Source organism: Haliotis rubra, unplaced genomic scaffold (assembly GCF_003918875.1).
Source record: "Haliotis rubra isolate DU_JTF1 unplaced genomic scaffold, ASM391887v1 Scf595, whole genome shotgun sequence".
In the NCBI taxonomy this organism is placed as follows: Eukaryota; Metazoa; Mollusca; class Gastropoda; order Lepetellida; family Haliotidae; genus Haliotis; species Haliotis rubra.
The window spans coordinates 267,284-288,434 of NW_025767296.1; the positions used below are offsets into that span (position 1 = coordinate 267,284).

The 21,151-nt window shown below is 40.4% G+C and overlaps 1 protein-coding gene across 1 annotated transcript; it reads left to right on the forward strand.

The window, feature by feature from the left end:
- Window positions 1-2,776: 2,776 nt before the first annotated feature.
- On the forward strand, window positions 2,777-18,812 carry LOC124255150 (acid-sensing ion channel 2-like). Its single transcript, XM_046688987.1, has 8 exons — window positions 2,777-2,897; window positions 10,886-11,048; window positions 12,394-12,931; window positions 13,917-14,015; window positions 14,766-14,949; window positions 15,745-15,801; window positions 17,877-18,038; window positions 18,724-18,812. Exons 1-7 carry the CDS (start codon window positions 2,834-2,836, stop codon window positions 18,035-18,037), a joined length of 1,266 nt encoding a protein of 421 aa, XP_046544943.1. The 5' UTR covers window positions 2,777-2,833; the 3' UTR covers window position 18,038; window positions 18,724-18,812.
- Window positions 18,813-21,151: the final 2,339 nt, after the last annotated feature.

Consider the following 21,151-nt stretch of genomic DNA (forward strand, 5'->3'; position numbering starts at 1 on the left):
CACAAAAATAGCTTTCTATTCCATGCAAACAGTGTTATAAAAGCTTAAACAAAGGTACATTACGTTTGAAACGTTTGGTCAAAACAGAAACAGATTCACCCACATTAGATGATAATCTGAAATTTTATATGTTTGCACTGGATGTAACTGGATGTAAGTAATACTCTCACACAAACATGACTTTACATGTTCAATTTTCAGGAAACGTTAGTTAACTATTTCATCTTCCTTTACACTTTTACATCCATGTCGTTCAATAAGAGGACTTGACAGCTCAAGATACATTCCTCCCCTTTTGCTGGACAAGACTCATCACTGTCATCAGCCTGTAGGTCATAATCACGACTTCTATTGTGTTGATGATAGCAACCTTCCTCTGTTATTCACATATGGACCAAAATATCGCAGCAGCCTCCTGGTAATTAGGATCACAAGTGTATAGTAATTGTGGATGGTGCCAACGCATATTCCCTGCTGAGAAGAGCAACTTGTTGAATCGCTTTCAGACTTAAATCGGTGTTCTTCTGAGTATGGTTCAAAGCCGCTTTTACCAACATTCCAGTAATATCTCCCCGGGGGACTCTAGAAACTGGCTTAAGATAGTACCCATGTAAAGAGTCGAACCCGGATCTTCGATGTGACGAGGGAAAGCTTTAACCACTAGGCTACCCCTCTTGTTGGTATAATAAGAAATTGCTGAAACACGACACAGAAATGAAATAGACCCATTCTGTTCCAGTCACTTTCGTCAGACTTGCTGACTTTTATGAATAATTTGGTCATTGTTCCTTGACAAGGCTTCAAATAGCATAACCGTTACTTGTAAGCATAACTATAGTAGTTGTTTCATCAATGAACTTTTGATGTATGAAATAATGCCCCGTGTAATGCCAGTAACTAAAGAACCCGAACAATGCATCAGTAAATAGATTTGATCTAAACCCCAAGGACTCGGGTATACGGTCTGATGTACGCCTCTTTGTACTGGTACAAAGAGGCGTACATCAAACTGTATTACCCTCGAGAGAAGCACACATGGACAGACAGACATCGATCTGCTCTCCAATTGTATGGATTACGTGTTTATTCCCAAGTTGGAACTAGAAACATAACCTGGAATCAATAAAAGAACGTCTTGTGATGTTGTTTCACAGGCATCATCTGCATCATGATATAATAAATCTGTACGGCACATCCGGAAACAGATGAGCTAGCTCTTGAATGAGCATTTGAGCTGTTTGTTAAGGTGGTAAGCAACCTGGCTTAAAATTGGCTAAAATTTCAAAACTGCGTAGGTGAAGGCTAGCATAGTCAGCATTGTCATTAAACTTACAAAGACCCATCTCTCATCAATATCCGAATCTGATACATTATCTACGGTGGCAACACACATATACGAGGGTAAATTGTCAGATCTTGATATTTTCTAATCATGTTGTTATGACAAAGTTTTGTCTTTTTACAAAGGCCTTATGTTAGCACAACATAGCAAGTATCATTGACTTTCTTAACAATAACACATTGCCCGTTGTACCTAGCACATAATTGTTTAACAGGGATTGGCGAAAACACTAACACTTTATCGCCAGGACTGAATTTTCGCTTGCGACTTCTTATCATAATGCATTTTCATCTTGTACTGGAATTCTTTGAAATTATCCATAGCAAGATCACAAGTTTTGGAACCTAGTCCGGAATGATTAAACATAGTCCAACAGTCTCATTTCAGACCCATCATTAAGCCATTGCTCCAAGAGCTTTAAGATTCCACAAACAGTGTGGCCAAAGACAAGGTTAAATGGACTGAAACATGGGGACTCCTGAACTGACCTCCACACAGCAAACAACATCAAATCACTGCCTTCATCCCAGACCTTCTCAGTCTCAATACAGTAGGTCCTTATTAGTTCCTAAGAGTGTGAAGGGATCTCCCTAGAATTCCCTGAGATTCAACAAGATGATAGGCATTATACTGAATCTGAGTTATGCCTACATGAAATTGGATTTTGATCTGTCTGTAGACAAACAACACATAGTGAGGAACTTCACCAAGGCCTTGATCGTGACCTGCGCCATAACTGCCCGTAAAGGAACAGCCTCTGGAAACAATGTCTAAGCACACGACAGTGAGTATGTATTTATTGCCCAGCCACGGATTAGGGAATAATCTGATTAGTTTTGCCAAGCATCTGACACACATGCCGAAAATTAGTCGTAAAGTAATGGGACAAAATTTTGTCGCAAGTTTTGTTCATACCCAGATGACCTACCCAAGCAGTTTCATCTGCCAAACTCAAACCATATCCATGTGTTATGGCAACACTTTTTCAAATATATGCGTTGTGTTTTGGAAAATAATCCCAAACAGCGGATGTGATCTTTCTTTTGTACGTCAATTGCAGTGAGACTATTGCAGTGAGACTAACTTACGAAGACTAAAGAATTCTTTAAGAAATAGGAAACTTACTTGATCGATAAAATCCTCTTGGGAGTGACACAAGCAAACTACAAACATTGTTCTAATTCCTGATCCAAGTCTCTAGCTATGCAGGAATAATGACTTTCCATTGTGTCACTGTTGAAGAACTCATGGAACCGCGGAACCATTACCATGCTATGTTCTGCTAATGTTGTTATTCTCAACGGTCATGTCGTGTGACAAGTAGGCGAAGGTTGAAGAACAACAGGAGTGTAATATATAATTAACGGTAGTCGGACTATATTGTAATGACTGAGTGAATTCATTACCTGTTAGATAACAGAATAGGTTATTGCACAGGTTGTCTTGGAAACTTCCCTGTGCCGTGATAAATGAATGTAGCTTCTTTTGTAGATGATTTCGATTTGGGATGTGATCATACACTGCACAGGTTACGTTAATACCTTCGGAATTCAAGGTAAGAATACATCTGTAGTATCGTTTATTTGTTGTTAGAGGTGACTTACATGGAACGGGTAGTTAGGCTCGATGACTTGTGTGCAATCATACCGTGTTTTGTTTTATCCAGCTATTACATAAAGCAACGTTATTGGTGACTGTGTCAGATAGCAAACAACCCCCAAATTACTTAAAACTTACTTAATGTCGTATATAGAAGTGAAAGCGATGACAAAATCATATTCTTTATCAGATATCTCTGCTGAAGGCAGAGCTTATTGTACTGTCAGAACAGCGAGCCCTGAAGTGCTGATGCATTACCTGTAACCATCGTAGGCCATTTGTAAATATATGCGACAAAACTATTTCCAAAATTTTAATAACTATATACATTATATCAACCTTTGTAGCAACTTTCAATATTTCAGAGCTTTACAATATTACTTTTTGTACTCTTTTTGTTCTTTCTCTTCTGAAAAATGTCGCAAGATTTGGAAGCCAGATTGGGTTGGAGGCACCACAGTGCATTGTTTGGGGATATTTCAGTTAACATTTAACAGTGGAGTCTTTATGTACAAAGTTTTAGCTTTGTTACAAATTCTTGACTGAAATCGAATCTGAGAAACGGAAATAGCGACGTAAAGTGATAGATGAATCGTTCCGAAGCAAAAAATACGCCACAAGTGATAAATTGAGTTCCGGGTTTTGTTGCCCTACGCAGTTTCAGCGATGGGACATGTAGCCAGACCAGTCACGCCTTCATGTTTGCTCTCGATTGCTGATTGTGTTGCGGTTTAATGCTTCTTCGTTTCGCCGTATAGTTGCTTAACATAACAATAGTGACCATATGGTAGAGAGATTTCGCATCCAAATCTACAAATCAACCAAGAAAAACAATATTGTCAAGTATCACTGCATCTGTGTGGGAGGAAGCCAAATGTTTTTTTAATGGAAACTGGCTTTGAAGCGTGTGACCGAAAAGTTCAGATTCACTTGCACGTCGACATGCTTTCGACAAATGCTTTGACTTTTTTCTCTCGGAAAAAATATCAGTCTCAGGAAAAAATGGAATGTATCCAGATTATGTGATATTCGTCATAAACTCCCAATGAAATCTTTAGGTTTCCTTGCCTTGCAAGATAAAGACGTTTGATTAAAATGTCCCAACAGACCATAACAACATGGTATCAACGCGTAAACATATAAATGAGTCTAAACGTCTTTAGTTTGCTATACAATATATGGAAAACAAATACACAAGACAGAAAGGAGCTGGTTTTCCGGCTCAGACGTAACCGAGGTGAGCGGTGTTCCAGCCCAACCCCATGGTGTTTCCTACGAGAGGCATTATCCTGCTGGCGGTCGGGTCTACACAGGCTGTTGGGATACCAGACTGGTGACAACATCGATATGAACACATATATAGTTATAGACAACAATAGACAGACGAAGAGACAAAAAGTGACAGGTAAAGAAACAGTAGTATGGCCTTGGAGTAATTGATGTGATGGCACACACGGTAAGGGGATGACCACTTAATGCCATGTTGTGTGTGGAGCTCGCAGCGAGGAGTCACGTTTTCAGTGCTCTGTGTCTATACACAGTGTTCTCTATACTCAGACTACAAAAGAAGCTGAAATCCACAACAGACATTATAGTAAGTTCATAGAACTTGTAGCGAGAAAAAATATTTGAAGAAATAACATAAAAGAGTTTTGCAAACAACATGCTTGAAAAACTCAGCTGTGAAGCTACTGTATTCACGTGAAGCACGGACTTGACATGGGTCTGTCGATTTCATGCTGGCGAGCGCGCGTCTGGTGTTTCCAACCGCCACGCTGTAAATTGAACTCAATTAAATCAATTACAATCAAAGGGGGTTTCATTGAGAGACAATTAAAGGTGATTGTGATAATAAATTTGACTTTCTGCCTCACGGGTCGCACCCTATGCACCCAGACTGATTACTCGGATTCTGACACCAGGTGTATGAGTGGAGCCAAGTACCAGGCAGTGACGACTACCTTCAGATCAATCCGTTCATCGCCCGTCTACTGGAACTGTGCTCTGATATTGAGTTAAATCCTGGGCCACCAAAGCGTCAGGTGAAAGATAAATCCAAGCAGGTGAAGCTTACTTTCAGTGGTGAGTGTGACTCGGAGGGTGAGTTCGAACCCAGCGGAAATGATGTGCTGGCAATGTTTAAGGAGATCAAGAAGGACATGGTGAATTTGAATAACAATTTGATAGAGTTGCTGCCGAAATGGAACGTGAACTTGAGCTGTTGAAACAGGAAAACACCGAACTTAGAGAAAAATTAAGAGAATTGGAAAGTAGAATAGATAACACAGAGGCGCAGAGCAGACGGTCGAACCTGATCATTCATGGACTCGTTTGTAAAGCTGCGGAGACGTGGGACCAGTCTGAGAGACTTGTACGAGACTTCATGAGGGAGAAGCTGGACCTGGACAACGCCGAGTCTGTTTTCATTAAAAGGGCTCACCGTTTCTACTCAAAGGCTAAAGTGAGGCCATTGATCGTCAAGTTCTCCCTATCCACGGACAAGCGTCGTGTACATGAGGCGGCCAGGGCACTACTGAAAGGAAACGCAGAGCTTCGAGTGAGTGACGACTACACCGACAGGGTGAGGAAGATCAGGTCAGCACTGATCCTTAGGATGATAAAGGAAGCCTACCTCGCCTATGACAAGCTCGTCGTGGAGAACAAGGTATTCGTGCTGGACGATGTCAACGATGGAAACAGTATCAGGCAAGTTGCGACAAGACGTAGTAATCAGAGAAAAGGAACTCAGGTTGACCCTGGCTCCTGGAGAAACTCGGGGACCAGAGCTCTACCCCGCTGTTGTCCTCCGCAGGTCGCCAGCAAGCTGCAGCTGCAGATAGACGGGCTCCAGACGTGACGTTATCTCCCAGGGAAGACCAGTCCACATAGGACGTCGGCCGTGGTCCCAACAGGGATGATCAACATAGCTCACACTGTGAGCTGAGTGACTTTTGTGTATGGAATATACACAGACTCCTGTCGAAGTTAGATGATGGAGACTTTATTTCTTTTGTAGAAACATTTAAGCTATTTTGTTTGGTTGAAACCATGGTTCACGATTCAGACAAATTAAAAATCTGTTCTCCAATTACTGCTGTTTTGCAACACCTGCCAAAAGGTTTAGTCCGTATGGCAGTTTTTCTGGTGGGTTAGCAATGTATGTGCATAAGAGCTTGCAGCACATCTGTACACGATTGTATCCGGAGTTTGATAATGTTGTTGTGCTGAAGCTGACATTTGCAGTTAGACAGTTGATACTATTTTGCGTATACATCCCAGCGGAATATAGTCAGGTGTATAATAAACAAGAGGATGACGGTATTGATTATCTAGAAAACAAACTATCAGTGGTTGCAGCAGATTTTGATTTGGGAAAACATGACGTTCTATTGATGGGAGATTTTAACGCCCGAACCGGGCTACTTGATGATTTTATCTTGGAGGATGAGGATGATATCCGATTTCTTAATCTCGGTTCTCTGTACCATGCTGATTCATTCTGTCAGCCAAGGAGTTCAATGGATGAAAAAGTTAGTAGGTTCGGAAAATCTTTAGTATCACTGTGTAAAGTTTGGGGCCTTCACATTGTTAATGGAAGAAAGCCAGCGGATAGTGATGGTTCTTTTACTTTTATTGGGAATAAAGGTACTAGTCTAGTAGACTATTTCCTTGCATCAGCTAGTCTGTTTTCGTTAATAACGGATATGAGAGTACATTCTTCTACAGAGTCTGATCATTTACCTATATCATGCAGTTTGAACTACGAATCTACGTCTACTTATACTACGGCTTCGACTAATATTCCATCTTTTGATGTACCTTAAGTTCCGAAGGAAAGAGTATGGGAAACATGTGTTGCTATAAAAATCTATGAAAAAAAGAACCGATTCGGTTTGATAAAGGATGTTCTTCTCTAAAACATAAAAAGTATAGCACTTTAGAAAAGCTACGTATGAACAGAAACAGAATCAATATCAATCAATACTTGGGAGGCCAAACGTATGCTCCGGCGCATCTGTCACGAAAAAAGGGAAAAATTCATTGCCGAAGCTTTACATAATTTGTCAGAAACTGTAAATAATAAAGACTGCTGAAACTTTTGGAAACGATTGAAATGTCTCATTGCTAGTAAACGTGATGAAATTAATATAACACCAAGTGAATGGTTTGCATACTTTAAAGATCTTTTAAATTCTTCTGATAGTCAAACTGAATTTGATCACGATGTTGCACATTTTCTTGGAGCTCTTGATAGGTTTCCATGTGAAAAATGTTTGAACATTGATATGTTATCAGATACCATCAGCCATGAGGAAATGATTAAAGGGATATCTGATATTAAATCGGACAAGTCACCAGGAATAGATGGCCTTCCACCAGAATTCATGAAGAATGCACCTTCCCTTGCTGATCATTTCTATGTATTGTTTAATGTCATTTTAGATTCAGGAGTATTTCCCTCTTCTTGGAATGTTGGTTTACTGGTACCTATCTATAAACAAGGAAATATGTCTGATCCCAACAACTATCGGGGAATATCCATGTTAAGTGTCATTGGTAAAATTGTCACTTATGTTCTTGACAAAAGACTGAGTAGCTGGGCCGAGTTTAATGCTTTACTTAATGAAGGGCAAGGATGCTTTAGAAATGATTATTCTACCATAGATAATATGTTCTCACTCCATTCTTTAGTTCATAAGTACCTACGTAAAGCAAAGCATTGTTTTTATGTAGCTTTGATCGATTTCCGCTAGGCCTCCGATCTTATTGATAGGAAAAAAATGTTATTATCTTTTTCTTGAAAAGGGTGTACACGGCAAGACGTAAAAATCATTGAGAATATGTACTCAAATGTATGCCCCTCCGTTCGTTCTGGTAAATCTAGAACAGATTTCTTTTCAACCAATAATGGTGTTCGCCAGGGCTGCATGCTCAGTCCGCTACTTTTCATCCTATTCATCAATAAACTTGCAGACGATCTCCATCATGGCAATACTCGTGGAATTTACGTAAATGAATACATAGAAGCTATTAAGATATCACTGTTCGCGGATGACGTTGCACTACTAGGAGATAGCATTGTTGATTTACAAAGAAAATTAGGCATTCTTGACGATTTTTGTAACACGTGGGGCTTTGAAGTAAATCTGGATAAATCTAAGGTGGTTGTTTTTCGAAACGGAGGACGCGTTAAGAGAAATGAAAAAAATGTTTTTTAAAGGTCTACCTGTAGAGGCCATCCCTTATAAATATTTAGGAATTGTATTTTCATCTCGTTTAGTTTGATCCAAAATATGTGAAACGCTATCTTTACAAGCCAAACATGCATGTTTCCCTCTGTTTCAACTGTCCACCAAGTATCAAAGTATGTCTTTAACTATCGCTCATAATATATTTGTCAGTAAGATACTACCAATTTTAACCTATGGATGTGAAATTTGGGGCTATACTTATAGAACGTGTATTGAAAAGGGGTTTCTCCTATGTCTGGTTAGCCCAAGATTGTGGCGATGTAAATCACTACATGTTTGAGTTCAAACAACGCTGTATAGATATTAATATACAACACTGGAATAGTAAAATAAGAAACTCATCATTTCTTGTAAATTATAGTACATTTAAGTCACTTCTTGAACCTGAACTGTATATTTCCTGTGGCGCATTAAACAAAGATCTTATGCGAATGTTGATCAAATTCTGATGCCAATCACATAACTTGAATATACAAAAACAAAGTTTTTGTAAGATAATTGTCCCATATAAAGAATTAGTTTGTAACAAATGTACTTTAAACGTGCTTGAAGACGAATATCACTTGTGGCTAATATGTCCATTTTATAACCGATGCAGATCCCAATGTATTCCAGCCTATTTCTACAGCCCACCTTCAATTGTCAAATTCCGAGCCCTTTTTTAAGATACACAGTTTCACTGTTCTTAAAGGAATATGTATATTCCTGAAGTAAAACCTACGTTAAAATAATTGTATTATGAATTATATTTCAATTCTACACACCATGACAATGTTGTATTACCTGTTGTAATCTTGGCCATATGGCCTTCAATTCTGAATAAAGTGAATTGCATAAATGCCATACGCAGTAACTAATGAAAGTGACAGAGCGGTACAGGTTGGCTGGCAAGTCAATGTACAATGCGGTGGTGATGAGGATTAAAAATGGAGATTAGCGTCATATGAATAATTGTGATTATGTCTTACATGTCCTGGCTACACAGTTTTTGGTCTTTTGAAATATTTGGACGATGGCTGTCCTGAATTAGTTGCTATGACAATAAGGTAACTTTTCATACTGTTTCTTAACATAATTGTGGTGTATGTCAGATGTATTGGAGGATCATTAGATTATGACGTTGCCGTTTAATAAATGTTTAGTATTAGGTTTTGTCAATATCCTTTCCTCTTAACATCTTGTTGCATTCGTATGATGGACAATTTGAAGATAGTGAAAATGGTAAAAGAAAACATCCAAAAAGTGTATTACCTCATTGCGTGTTTCAATGTGTACAACGATTGTCATTTCTGACAACATGTTTTTTCAAAATCACAACAACATAAACTGACAAAGAACAAAGCTTTATTATGTCAAACAATCTTTTGGAAATGACAGATATGGTTGTGGCATTCCTGGTTTCCATGGAGATTCAAAGCTAAATGTTGACGAAACGAATGTTTACTCAGCATATGTGTGTTTACTCAGCATTGTGTGGAACATCCACATCACTCTCAATCTAATGTTACAATCATCAAACATGGTCCAAACACACCATGGCCTGGTCACCGGTGATTGGTCGATTAATTGTCAACATCGACCAGTGGTGTATTTGGACCAAGCTCGAGTGATTGGATGAAGTAAGGGTGTCCTGTCACTTAGCCAGATTCTGTCAAAAGGGGTCTCTAACATAGCCAGAGTGAGATTTGGCTGACTAGTGTTAGTGGTTTGATAACACTTAGTCCAGATGAGCCATAGTCAGTATCACAAAATGCTAAATTAGTGAGAAGACTGAATCTTATAAGTAACTGCTTCATACCACGCCCACATTCTGCATTCAAATTTCGAAATCTGCCCGGGATATTTGAATTTAAAATCATTCCTGTCTACTCGCGAGTGGGATAATACTATAGACGACATTACACTGTCTCAAATAGTTGACGAAATTAAAGGTGCTAAACAAGGTGCAAAGATGATACAATCGATGACATCACTCTCTCACAAGTTACCGATGTAATGATTCAAACGTTTAATGATCTATTTATCGCCGTGTTTCCGACAAAGTTGTCATTTGTTTCATCAAAAAAGTAAAACAATACTCAATAAAACGCAAATCAAAATAAAAACATCAGACCAACTCTGTGAGCTCTTTGCAGAATTTATTTCCTGCAAATAAAAAAGTTGTTTAACAAACTATCATTAAAATATTCACACAGTTCACTATTTGGTACGAGGGAGAAGTGCAGAGAAAGGGACAGCCAGGTGTGCGAGAAAGGATGGATACGGCACAGCTTAGGTAAATGAATCAATAGCTTTGTCGGCACTTGTGCACGTGCTCAACGTACACCTAGCAGTTCCGCTCGTTGCACTCCTCCCACGTAACAAATAATGAACTGTGTAAATATTTTAATGATAGTTTGTTAAACAACTTTTTTTATTTGCAGGACATAAATTCTGCAAAGAGCTCACAGAGTTGGTCTGATGTTTTTATTATGATCAGCGTTTCATTGAGTACTATATGTTTATCAGTTTTCGAGTTAGGTTGCTGTTCATCGGTCCCCTTTTTTAGCCAAACGGACTATAGTGATGGTCAAAGCTCTGCCTGTTTGAGAGTGACAAATGAATCATTTTTATGACCATATCAACCGTGATCATTTTGTTCATTTTTGCTCGCTGTATGTGATCTCACCTTGACGTACACTTTCGCTTTCAGACATAATGGATGAGAAGAGGGAACAGACCGCCAGGCCTGATGCAGACCGGCCTTCGACAAAGTATGGACTGAAAGATCTGTGGACTGAATTCAGCCACTCTACAGGCCTTCATGCTGTTGATAAGATTAAACCTCCTTCACTCAGGCCATTAACGATTCGTGGGTAGGTGTGGTTGTGTTTAACACGTACATGCCGAACTATATATCGTGGTAAATAATCAAGACAAATTATTCTTACAGTTATGTTCATATGCACAATGTTATACTAATATGTACATATGAGATTACTTTCAAATGCTTTCTGTTCTCATATGAGACTAATATTTTATCAATTACTATTTCTGAAGAGAAATAAATGTAATGGGTATACTGACATCATCGTTATAATTAGTATCAGCTGTATGCATAGCAAGCACTTGTCATAATAACAGTGTATATTAACATCGATTGTGTTTCCTCTCAGTCATGTAACATTCTTGCTGTACAATACCTGTGTGTTTATTGTTTGTGTTTCTTTTGTTTGGTGGTTGTTTTTTTGGTTTGCTTTTTTAGTTGCTTGGGAGTTTTTTCCTTGTCTTTTTTTCGTTCTTTATTTATTTGTTGTTTTTGTTTTGTAGTCTTTTTAGGGGAAGTTTGTCTCTACTGATCCATTTCATAGGATAATAATATTAACATCTGAAGAATTTTAGTTATCTGCACATTAAACAGTATCATTGTTATAATTAGTATCAGCTTTATACATAGCAAGCAATTTCATAATAACATTGCATATCAGCATCGGTTGTGTTTCCTCTCAATCATGTGAAAGTCTACCAAAAAGCATGAGCAGTGAAGGAGGCAAATGCTGCCCTTGCCTTGCTCCACCGTCGATTGCACTCATGACCATACAATATCATCATGTTTTGAAAACTGCATCCTTTCTCTCCTTAATTGTACCCAAGTACCCAAGAGTCTGGCTTTCTATACAATGTGTTTGGTTTTGGGGAGATTTTAAAAAAAAAATTGGTGGGTGGGGAGTGTGCGTGTGGGTTTGGGGATGTCTTTTTGTGTTTTTTTTGCTGTTGCTGTTGTGTTGGTTTGTGTTTTTATTTTGTTTTGTTTTGTTTTTTTTTTGGGGTTTCGGTTTTTGGGAGGGGTAGTTTATAATGACGAGGGGAGGATTTGGGTGTATTTAGAAAGTTAATACAAGCATAAGTGAGGAGACGTATTTACGAACCCAAACCTAGTTGTATTTGTTGACGATGTGTCATTTAGCCTTGTGTTTTAAATGCTAGTCTAAGACATCCAAAGAAATAGCGATTGGCAGATTGGAGTTAAGATACGTAGTGTCACCCTTCCCCACAAATCGGTTGGATGTGGCCCATTTCAAACTTCAAGATTACAAATTGCTAAATTTTCCCACAAAATTGATATTGTAGCCTTGTTTCAACACAGTTAAGGCCATTTGTATAGTACCGAATATTCTTGTGTTTATGAAACTTCCATTTTTAGTCTCCTTGCTTCACCAGATTGGCATGGATTTTGGCCTTGTGTTCAACTACGGGGTTTCTCGTCTATAACCTTGTGGGCGAGATAGGAACCTACTACAGCTACCCAACCGTCACAAAGATCACACCCCAAATGAAACATTCAATCAATTTCCCTGCCGTCACCATCTGCAACAGATGCACCTTCAACAACACTCGTCTTGACGTTTATCCAGAAATGGAGAACTACTTTTTCAATATTTCTCAAGAAAGGACGAGGGAAGACTCATTTTCTCATCTAACTTCAGATGTGTTTCAGAAACCGTTGTCTTTAGAATGGTTGCAGAACATGTCTATGGAAGGATCCAAAATGTTGTTTAAATGTGTCTTTGGTGGTGACGACTTTGATTGTATGACCGACTTCCGACCTATTTTCACTTATGAGGGGTTGTGCCACACCTTCAACTTCAATGCCAGTAAAATTGTGAGGACGGCAGGTGACAACACAAACCTCATGGTCACTTTCAACATCAACCAGAATGACTACACCTTCACCAGAAACAAGGCAGCTGGGATTAAGGTAAAGAGTCACTTCACTAAGTAACTCATTAACAGAATAACGCTGTTTGAACATATTTCAAACTGAAAAGTTATTAATATCGGAAGCTTCCTAAGATCATTCAGTGATGGTCACGATATGGTTGAAATATTGCCGATGTTGCTTTAAATCTTAACTCACTCACTCATTCAGTGATGAAATGGCCCCGTAAAGGTCCGGGTTAGCATATTGATCTTCAGTAACCCATGCTTATCGTAAGAGGCGACTAACGGGATCGGGTGGTCAGGCTCGCTGACTTGGTTGGCACATGTCATCGGTTCCAAAAGGCGCAGATCGATGCTCATGCTGTTGATCACTGGATTGTTTGGTCCATAATGGACTATTTACAGACCGCCGCCATATGGCTGGAATATTGCTGAGTGCGGCGTAGAACTAAACTCACTCACTCAGTGATGAAGTGTTGAAAGAAGCGGCTGTCAAACAGAACTGAACGATATTATGTAGCCATACAGAATCTGGTATTATCTACTCATTTGCGAAACTTACCGAAAAGATTACGTTTGTACGATTCAGCCACATGGCCTCATGAATTGTTGTGATTGATCTCTGTAAAGACCTCGACCTTTATTTAGGGAGGACGCTTCCGGTTGGACAGGAAGTCTCATCCATAAACTGGTCAATTACTGGGTGGATGTACATTTAACAGACACAACATCTTATGCAAAATCAATATATCACAAGTGTCAGATGGTGCAATCTCCAATGAAGATTACGAAAACTACTTGTTAGACTACGAATTCTGATGTGTGTAGAATATTAACCTTCAGGCCGTTATCCGTGAAGGAAGATTGACTAAAAGTAAATCTCCCCTTCCATAAACTCTGGAGTAGTTGGTGTGAATCTGGGTTCATATAGCAGGAGTTGGAGTATGTATGCCCGAGACATTTCATTAATAGATCTCACAATGTAAAATGGATAGAAATAATTGTTCTGGGTATGTTCGCAGGTATTTCTCCATCATCCGGACGTCCACCCAGACGCTAGCTCTACTGTGGTGACAGCTGCGCCCGGGTTCTCAACATATGTTGCCATACAAACATTTCAGGTGGGTATGTTTGGTGTTGTTTTACGCCGCACTCAGCAATATTCAAACTATATGGCTGCGGTCTGTAAATATCCGAGGCTGCCATACAACCCAGTGATTACCAGCATGAGCATCAATCCACGCAATTGGGATGACATGTGTCGACTAAATCAACGAGCCTGACCACCCGATCCCGTTAATCGCCTCTTACGACAAGCTTAAGTCTGGGCTAGTACAAGCAGACGCACATACACATACACACGCCTGCAAGTCGTCATATAAGCGAAATATTCTCAAGCACGACGTTAAACCCAATTTCACCTCACCTCACCAGAGAAGAAATATCAAACATTGATTATTTTCAACATTTTATCCTCTTTTTATCAATATTTAACAGTGTTCTCTTTTACACACGTATTCATTTACATGTCTACATAGTTATTTCTTGTTATATATAGCAGTTCACTGGGAATATTTTTGCACCAAAAATGAGCCCAAGCACATGCATACAAAGTTTTATGAATGAGCAAACACGAATGGTACAATAAAACAAATCTTAACTGGTCCTACAATCATGTTTACTTTATACCCATCGTTTTTAGTGTGTATAAATCTGACAAATCAATTATCAAAATCAGTGTCATAATTTTTAATTATTATTGTGTTATTATTCGATGCAACGCCCATCATCATACAATCATGGACTCTTGACATTTCCACAAGTCAGATATTTAAAGACAAACACTAATAACCTATGACTTTTGTTTCTAGTATCGTTACCAGCCCCTCCCTTACAAGGCATTTGATGTCACTAATTGTCTGGACACAAACAGTCCCAGTTTTGTGAATCCCCTGAAGATCTACTCTCGCCGCTACACATACGACCATTGCTTCATGGAATGTGTTCATCTCAAGGCATTTAAGCAATGTGGATGTATCGGACCTTATGTTCCATGTAAGTGTTTGACATATTTTGAGACATTTACACCACTTGTGCAAGGAGGTGCAGTTCATATTCAATGTAATACTGCAGTCCTACAGGTACGGTACCAGAATTTCTTTGAAGAACTACAATTAAGACTATATAGAGACGTTAACAAAGGGTCATCCCCGATAATCTCCAGGGTGTACGTTCTGATAAATCTCCACTAGTACCCTAGATGCATCTACGTCTCGGCTCGATAATTGTATTACCTCCCTTTGCTGGCTTTTTATCCAATCAGGTGTCTTCGCTGGTATGTTGAGCGTACCAATCACAAGGCTTCTATCATAACTCACTTTCGCTTCCGTAATGTTAAGAGGTTTCAGACCTGTCAATTTGTCTGTATAATGTTTTCCCTAAATCTGGACAGCGATCAAACCTTCGCGGCTGCGGCCGCTATCTTCCTTAACACTGGCAAACCCGGTTCTAACGACTTATCTGATTGGCTACTGTGAGAAGGCAGATCCAGCAAAGGGAGGTAATAAAATTACCGAGCCAAGTCGGAGATGCATCCAGGGTACTAGTGGAGATTTATAGGAACGCATACCCTGGGAATTATCGAGGATGGCCAAGGGTAGGCAGAGGCACAAATGAATTATGTGACTTGTCCAGGGTGATATCACATGTTGTAATATGACACGGTCATACCTGCCAACTGACGCTTTTATTACTCATGTCAGGCTCTCACGACAAAACTGTTATCTCACATGTCGAAACAGATTCACTTGTGACAAATCACCAGCAGTGTTTTATTGATTTCCATTACAGTGGATGATCTTCAGTGCTCTCTAGTGCAACTGGAGAGTTGTTACAATCCAGCTGTTAGTGAGTATATCGGCTATTTACCCTTAATGGGATACCTGTGAACATCCGGGTCTTCAGTAACCCATGCGTCTCGTAAGAGGCGACTAACGGGATCGGGTGGGCAGGCTCACTGACTCAGTTGACACATGTCATCGCATTCATATGATTCTCCTGCTGTTGATCACTGTATTGTCTGACCAAGACTCGATTATATACATACCGCCGCCATATAGTTGCAATATTGCTGAGTGCGGCGTAAAACAGCAAACTAGCCATCCAGCCAACCAACCTTTAATAGGAGAGCATATCAGCGTTCATAGTCCTCTTCTGTTTCAATATTGCAGAGGGGTAAGGCAAAGGCGCACACACACAAATACATACAACTCCTGCGACAGGAACTCCTGATCGTGTAATTTGGTACTGGGATTTGCAACAGTTCGGTTAAATTATTAAAGGTATGACACTTACTAGACTACACAAGCAGTATGACTCGCTGTCAGTCATTAGTATCATCACCATATCGTTGATTGCAAGTGATACATACGTCCCAGAATTTTCAGATCAGGGATCGTCTTGAACACTCTCCCCGCCTCGTTTATACCCACTTCCGGTGTACAAATACACGAAATGACAAATTGGAAAGAAACGAAATAAGTTTAGCGTGAATACATTGATAAACTAATCAGTAGCATCAGGTGTGTATATTACACAGACACACCTTGATGATTCTTAGATCATGTTAATCAACCCCCAGTACCTGTTGGAGAAACCCCAATCCTTGTCATATTTGGAAATATCCGAGTCAAGTCCGAGGTCTCCGGGTTGGGTAACACAGTGGTTCAAAATTAGACATACCTGTTACTGACCCCACAAGTACAGATACAAGTAAAACCAAAATATGGCATTAAGGTATCGACTGTCACTAACGGGGTCTTAACACTATATATGAGGAAAGGGGTGTGCGTGGTAGGTCAAGGCCAAGGTCGTCAATGGCGAACATGCATGACACATGCCTGTTTGCGATGAATAAATGTACGTCAACTCACCATGAGAGTTAGGTGTAACAGTCCCCGAGAGAATGGCGATTAGCGCGCTGACATATGCTATCAATTCAGCATGTTTTGGTGCATGGCGTTTGCATATACGGTTAAATTAACAAGAAATCGGTAAGTTAGCTATACAAATGCTGACCAAGGATTTTGGCTCGGAATCGAGAATCACGATTCCCAAGACCCAAGCTCCCAAAGTATTGCATCGATTTTTGTGCTCTATGTCTTATTTTGACTGAAATCTGTGCACAGTTATAATGGGATATATTCAGTGACCCTGAAACGAACTTGGTGTGTTGACTAGGGCTCTACGGGTACTCGAGGCACGAGTCGGGTTTCGCTGGACTGGTCCATTTTCTAGGACTCTATAAGGGGAGATAACTCTGATGGGTTACGTTGTAAGACTGTCTGTCTGCCATGTGCCAAACATGAGCGGCCGTTAACGTTTCATATTATGCATCGTTTGAGACGTTACTTCTTAAAATGATTAGGTAACTGTGTTGTCGATAATGGATAGACACGGAGAAAGATAAAAAAAATCAAATGTATGGGCGTATTTTGATCTGGATAGAAAGAAGAAAAAACAAAACAAATGCCATATGTGCAGTAAATCGCTGACCCCTCGAATACGCGAATCTAAGAAAATGGAATCGCTGAACCCCGAGTGTTGATCAGGCTACACCTGTTTTCTTTTGTATAGTGTTAAGACTGACTGACTGAGTTTTGGTTTTACGCTGCTTTTAGCAATATTCCAGCAACATCACGGCGGGGGACACCAGAAATGGGCTTCACACATTGTACCCATGTGGGGATTCGAACCCCGGTCTTCGGCGTGACGAGCCAACCCTTTAACCATTAGGCTACCCCACCGCCCCGTATAGTGTTAAGAACACGTTAGTGACAGTATATACCTTTGTGCCAGATTTTGGCGTTACAAGTCCCTGTGACCACAAGTAAGGGCTAGCCGAGTTGGTTTAGTGTATTTGGAAATGTCCATGAAGTGTATATCATGTCAACATTGATAAAAGCATTTTTTTCTTTTACCAGGATCGTTGTCCAAGAATGGTACCTTCGCGAAGGAATGTCGCTGTGTTAGCGAGTGCGTGTTCGACAGGTACACGGCCCAGGTATCCTCCAGCTCCTTCCCTTCAGACAAATGGGAATCCACTCTTCTCAAAACACGAGGGCGAAGGACAGGACGAGTTTGAAGTACGAATTCCGTGTTCTCCAGACTCCAGTATTTCCGTCAGTAATGGTATGACGGGTTCCGCAGATGGAACGGGACAGGGGCGAACACCTGGTGTTATCACTATTTAATAGTAATTCATTAACACATGCTCATGATGTATTTGGAATAGTTCTGTCGACTCCGCTCCTCTCATAGATCTTTCATCGATGTGAAACGGGTTTCGCCGTTGAAATACTCACACTATCTCCGTTTGAAGCCTTATGTTTCAATACTAATGAATTTCGCCCAAATTCGTCAAAATTGCACGGTTCAACGCTTCATAAAAGTTTCAATGTTGATGTTACATGCTTCAAACATAATGGTTCACGGTTTAGTTTTGTTGGCAAAAATGGGAAATTCCTTCTTAAAGGTTTGCTCTCGGAACACCCGAATAAATACTTTGTCATTAAAGCTTAGTAAAGAATCAAATGTTACAGTTGTTACGCTGACGCCATATCGGGCACATAAAATGCATTTGATGAGACTGTAGAGAGTTGTCCCCCCTTACTGCCAACGTAGCTGGTGAATGGTTTGAATCCAAGGTTGACCTAGATGTCGATCTTTTGTCTTTCACCTCCATGTTCATAGGTTTTCAAAATATCAGCGGCGTTAGTCCTAGTAAATATGCCACAGATGTATAACTATTTGCCGATGTGTGTTATTCAGAGACAACTATCTGGAGCTGAGAGTATTTTACGACCAGATGATGGTGACATCCATCACACAACAACCTCAATACACCGTGGCTTCTCTGTTTTGTAAGTATTTCTTTTACAACCTAGTATTATCCAATTGCTAAAGCTCCCGTATATCATTAAACCTTGAACGGGGCACAATTTGACCTGGAGCGTTTGAATTTGGTGTACAGAGTTACGTCCCTTAGCCATGAGAGGATAATCGGCACAAACAGCAGAGTCGTACATTCTGCAGCATATGACAACCGTTTAGCTGTCAATACGTTTTATGATACGTCAGAGTTCATCTCTGTCACGACGTACATGACACACCCATCAAGGTTGTAAAAGAGGCCAAGTTCTTGGGACTTTTTTTGACTCTCATCTGACTTTCTTACCACATATTAAATTCCTAAAAAATAAATGCCTGAAGGCACTTGACCTGTTGAAGGTCGTGTCTAATTCAAAGTGGACCCTCCTAAATCTATATCGATCACTGGTTCGTTCAAAACTTGATAATAGCTCCATCGTATATGGAGGAGCCTGCAAAAGCAACGTTTAATTCTTGATTCTGTCCACCACCAAGGTTTAAGACTTTGTCTTGGATTCTTTAGAACTTCTTCTGTTGACAATCTCTACGTCGATGCAGATGAGCCATCTCTTACACAACGCCGTATAAAGCTATCTTTACAATATGTTACAAATCTAACCTGCATATAACTGTGCCTTCAGTCCCCTCTATGAGGATTTATACAACAAGAAATCTACTCTTGTTCCACCTCTTGGGCTCAGATTTTTAACCATTCATTTCTGTTGCCGGCATTTCGATGGAAAATATATCTTCTTCCCGTATTCTTTCTTCTGCTCCTTGGCAATTAGTGAGGCCACAAGTTGACCTGACACTGACAAAGTTTAAGAAATCAGAATTTATGAATTACAATATAAATAAGAATATAATCAATTAAAAAGTAAATATACTCTCCCCCCCAAAAAACGCATATAGGAATTTCAACTGTATTTTTAAGTTCATTTTGAAACATCTTGTAGGCTTTATGAGTCAATGAAATACAGATAGCGAAATTGCACACTGGGAATGCAGACTTATCTGTCTTTGGCACCAACTCGAGGAAAGTCAGTTTGAGTTGCACTTGGAGACGTGTGGTGGCGCTGAAGTCCTTACCTCGTGTGACCACAGTGGGCATTCAGAACTGCACGGCATCGCCTCGGCATCGAACGAATAAGTCTCAGAATCTCGTGTTGCCCAATCGCAGCCCACTCTTACTGTAGTGCCTGTGCTAGTTGCTGAAGTGTCTTGGGCTGAGGGTTACGGCGTCGCACCCGTCTGTCCAGGGCATCCCACAGATGTTCGATTTGGTTTAAGTCCGGTGATCTTGAGGGCCAGGGGAGCACATTGATGTTGTGGTTCTGGAGGAAGTCTCTAGTGTAACGTGCTGTGTGGGGCCTGGCATTGTCCTGTTGAAACAACTCCCTCTGGCGATCAATGATTGGAAGGAGGTGTGGGCGTAGGATTTTGTCACAGTACCGTTGAGCTGTCATGTTGCCCTGGATCATCACCAAATCACTTCTCCTACGGCAGGTGATCGCTCCCCACATCATAACACTGTCCCGGCCGAATCTGTCCACCTGGGGAACGCCTGCGTCGGCGAAACGTTCACGTCGACGTCTGTACACCAGCATTCTTCCATCGCGTCGTTCCAATAGAAATCGTGATTCATCACTGAACCAGATTCTGCGCCAATTCGGTAGGTTCCAGGCCTGAACGTTGGTGTTCCATTAAAGTCGATGTCGACGATGTTGTTGTCGAAGCACAGGGACAAAATAAGGTTTTTCTGGCACGTAAACCAGTCTCTCTCAACCTGTTCCTGATGGTCTGTGCAGAAAGCCTCCTCAATCCGGGTATTTGTCAAGCGGTACTGGTCGCCGTAGCTGTTCGATTACGCAGGTGATGTGCCTGGATGTAGCGATCCTGCGCCGCAGTGGTCGCTCGAGGTCGCCCACTACGAGGGGCATCTGCTACCGAATTCTGCCGGCGATATCACTCCCAGAGCCGTGAAATGGTGCTTTGGTGAACATTCATGCGTCGGGCAACTGCACGTTGAGATTTGCCAACTTCAAGCAAACCAATGGCGATATGACGCCTGGTTTCACTTAGACGTGGCATTTTGCGTTCGTCAACAATATTCCAAATACAGTGAATAATCGACAGACAGCGATCAACCTTTTATACCCATCATTGAGACTATCTGATCCCCAACTTTCACGTGCATTGCATGTAAATTGTATATTCTGTGACACTACACGCCGAAATTGAAAATCATGCTGTTAAATACGGGTATTTTACGGATGGTGCGTTTTGTTGTGATGTTTCAAAACATAAACACCATAGGACTCATAAACAG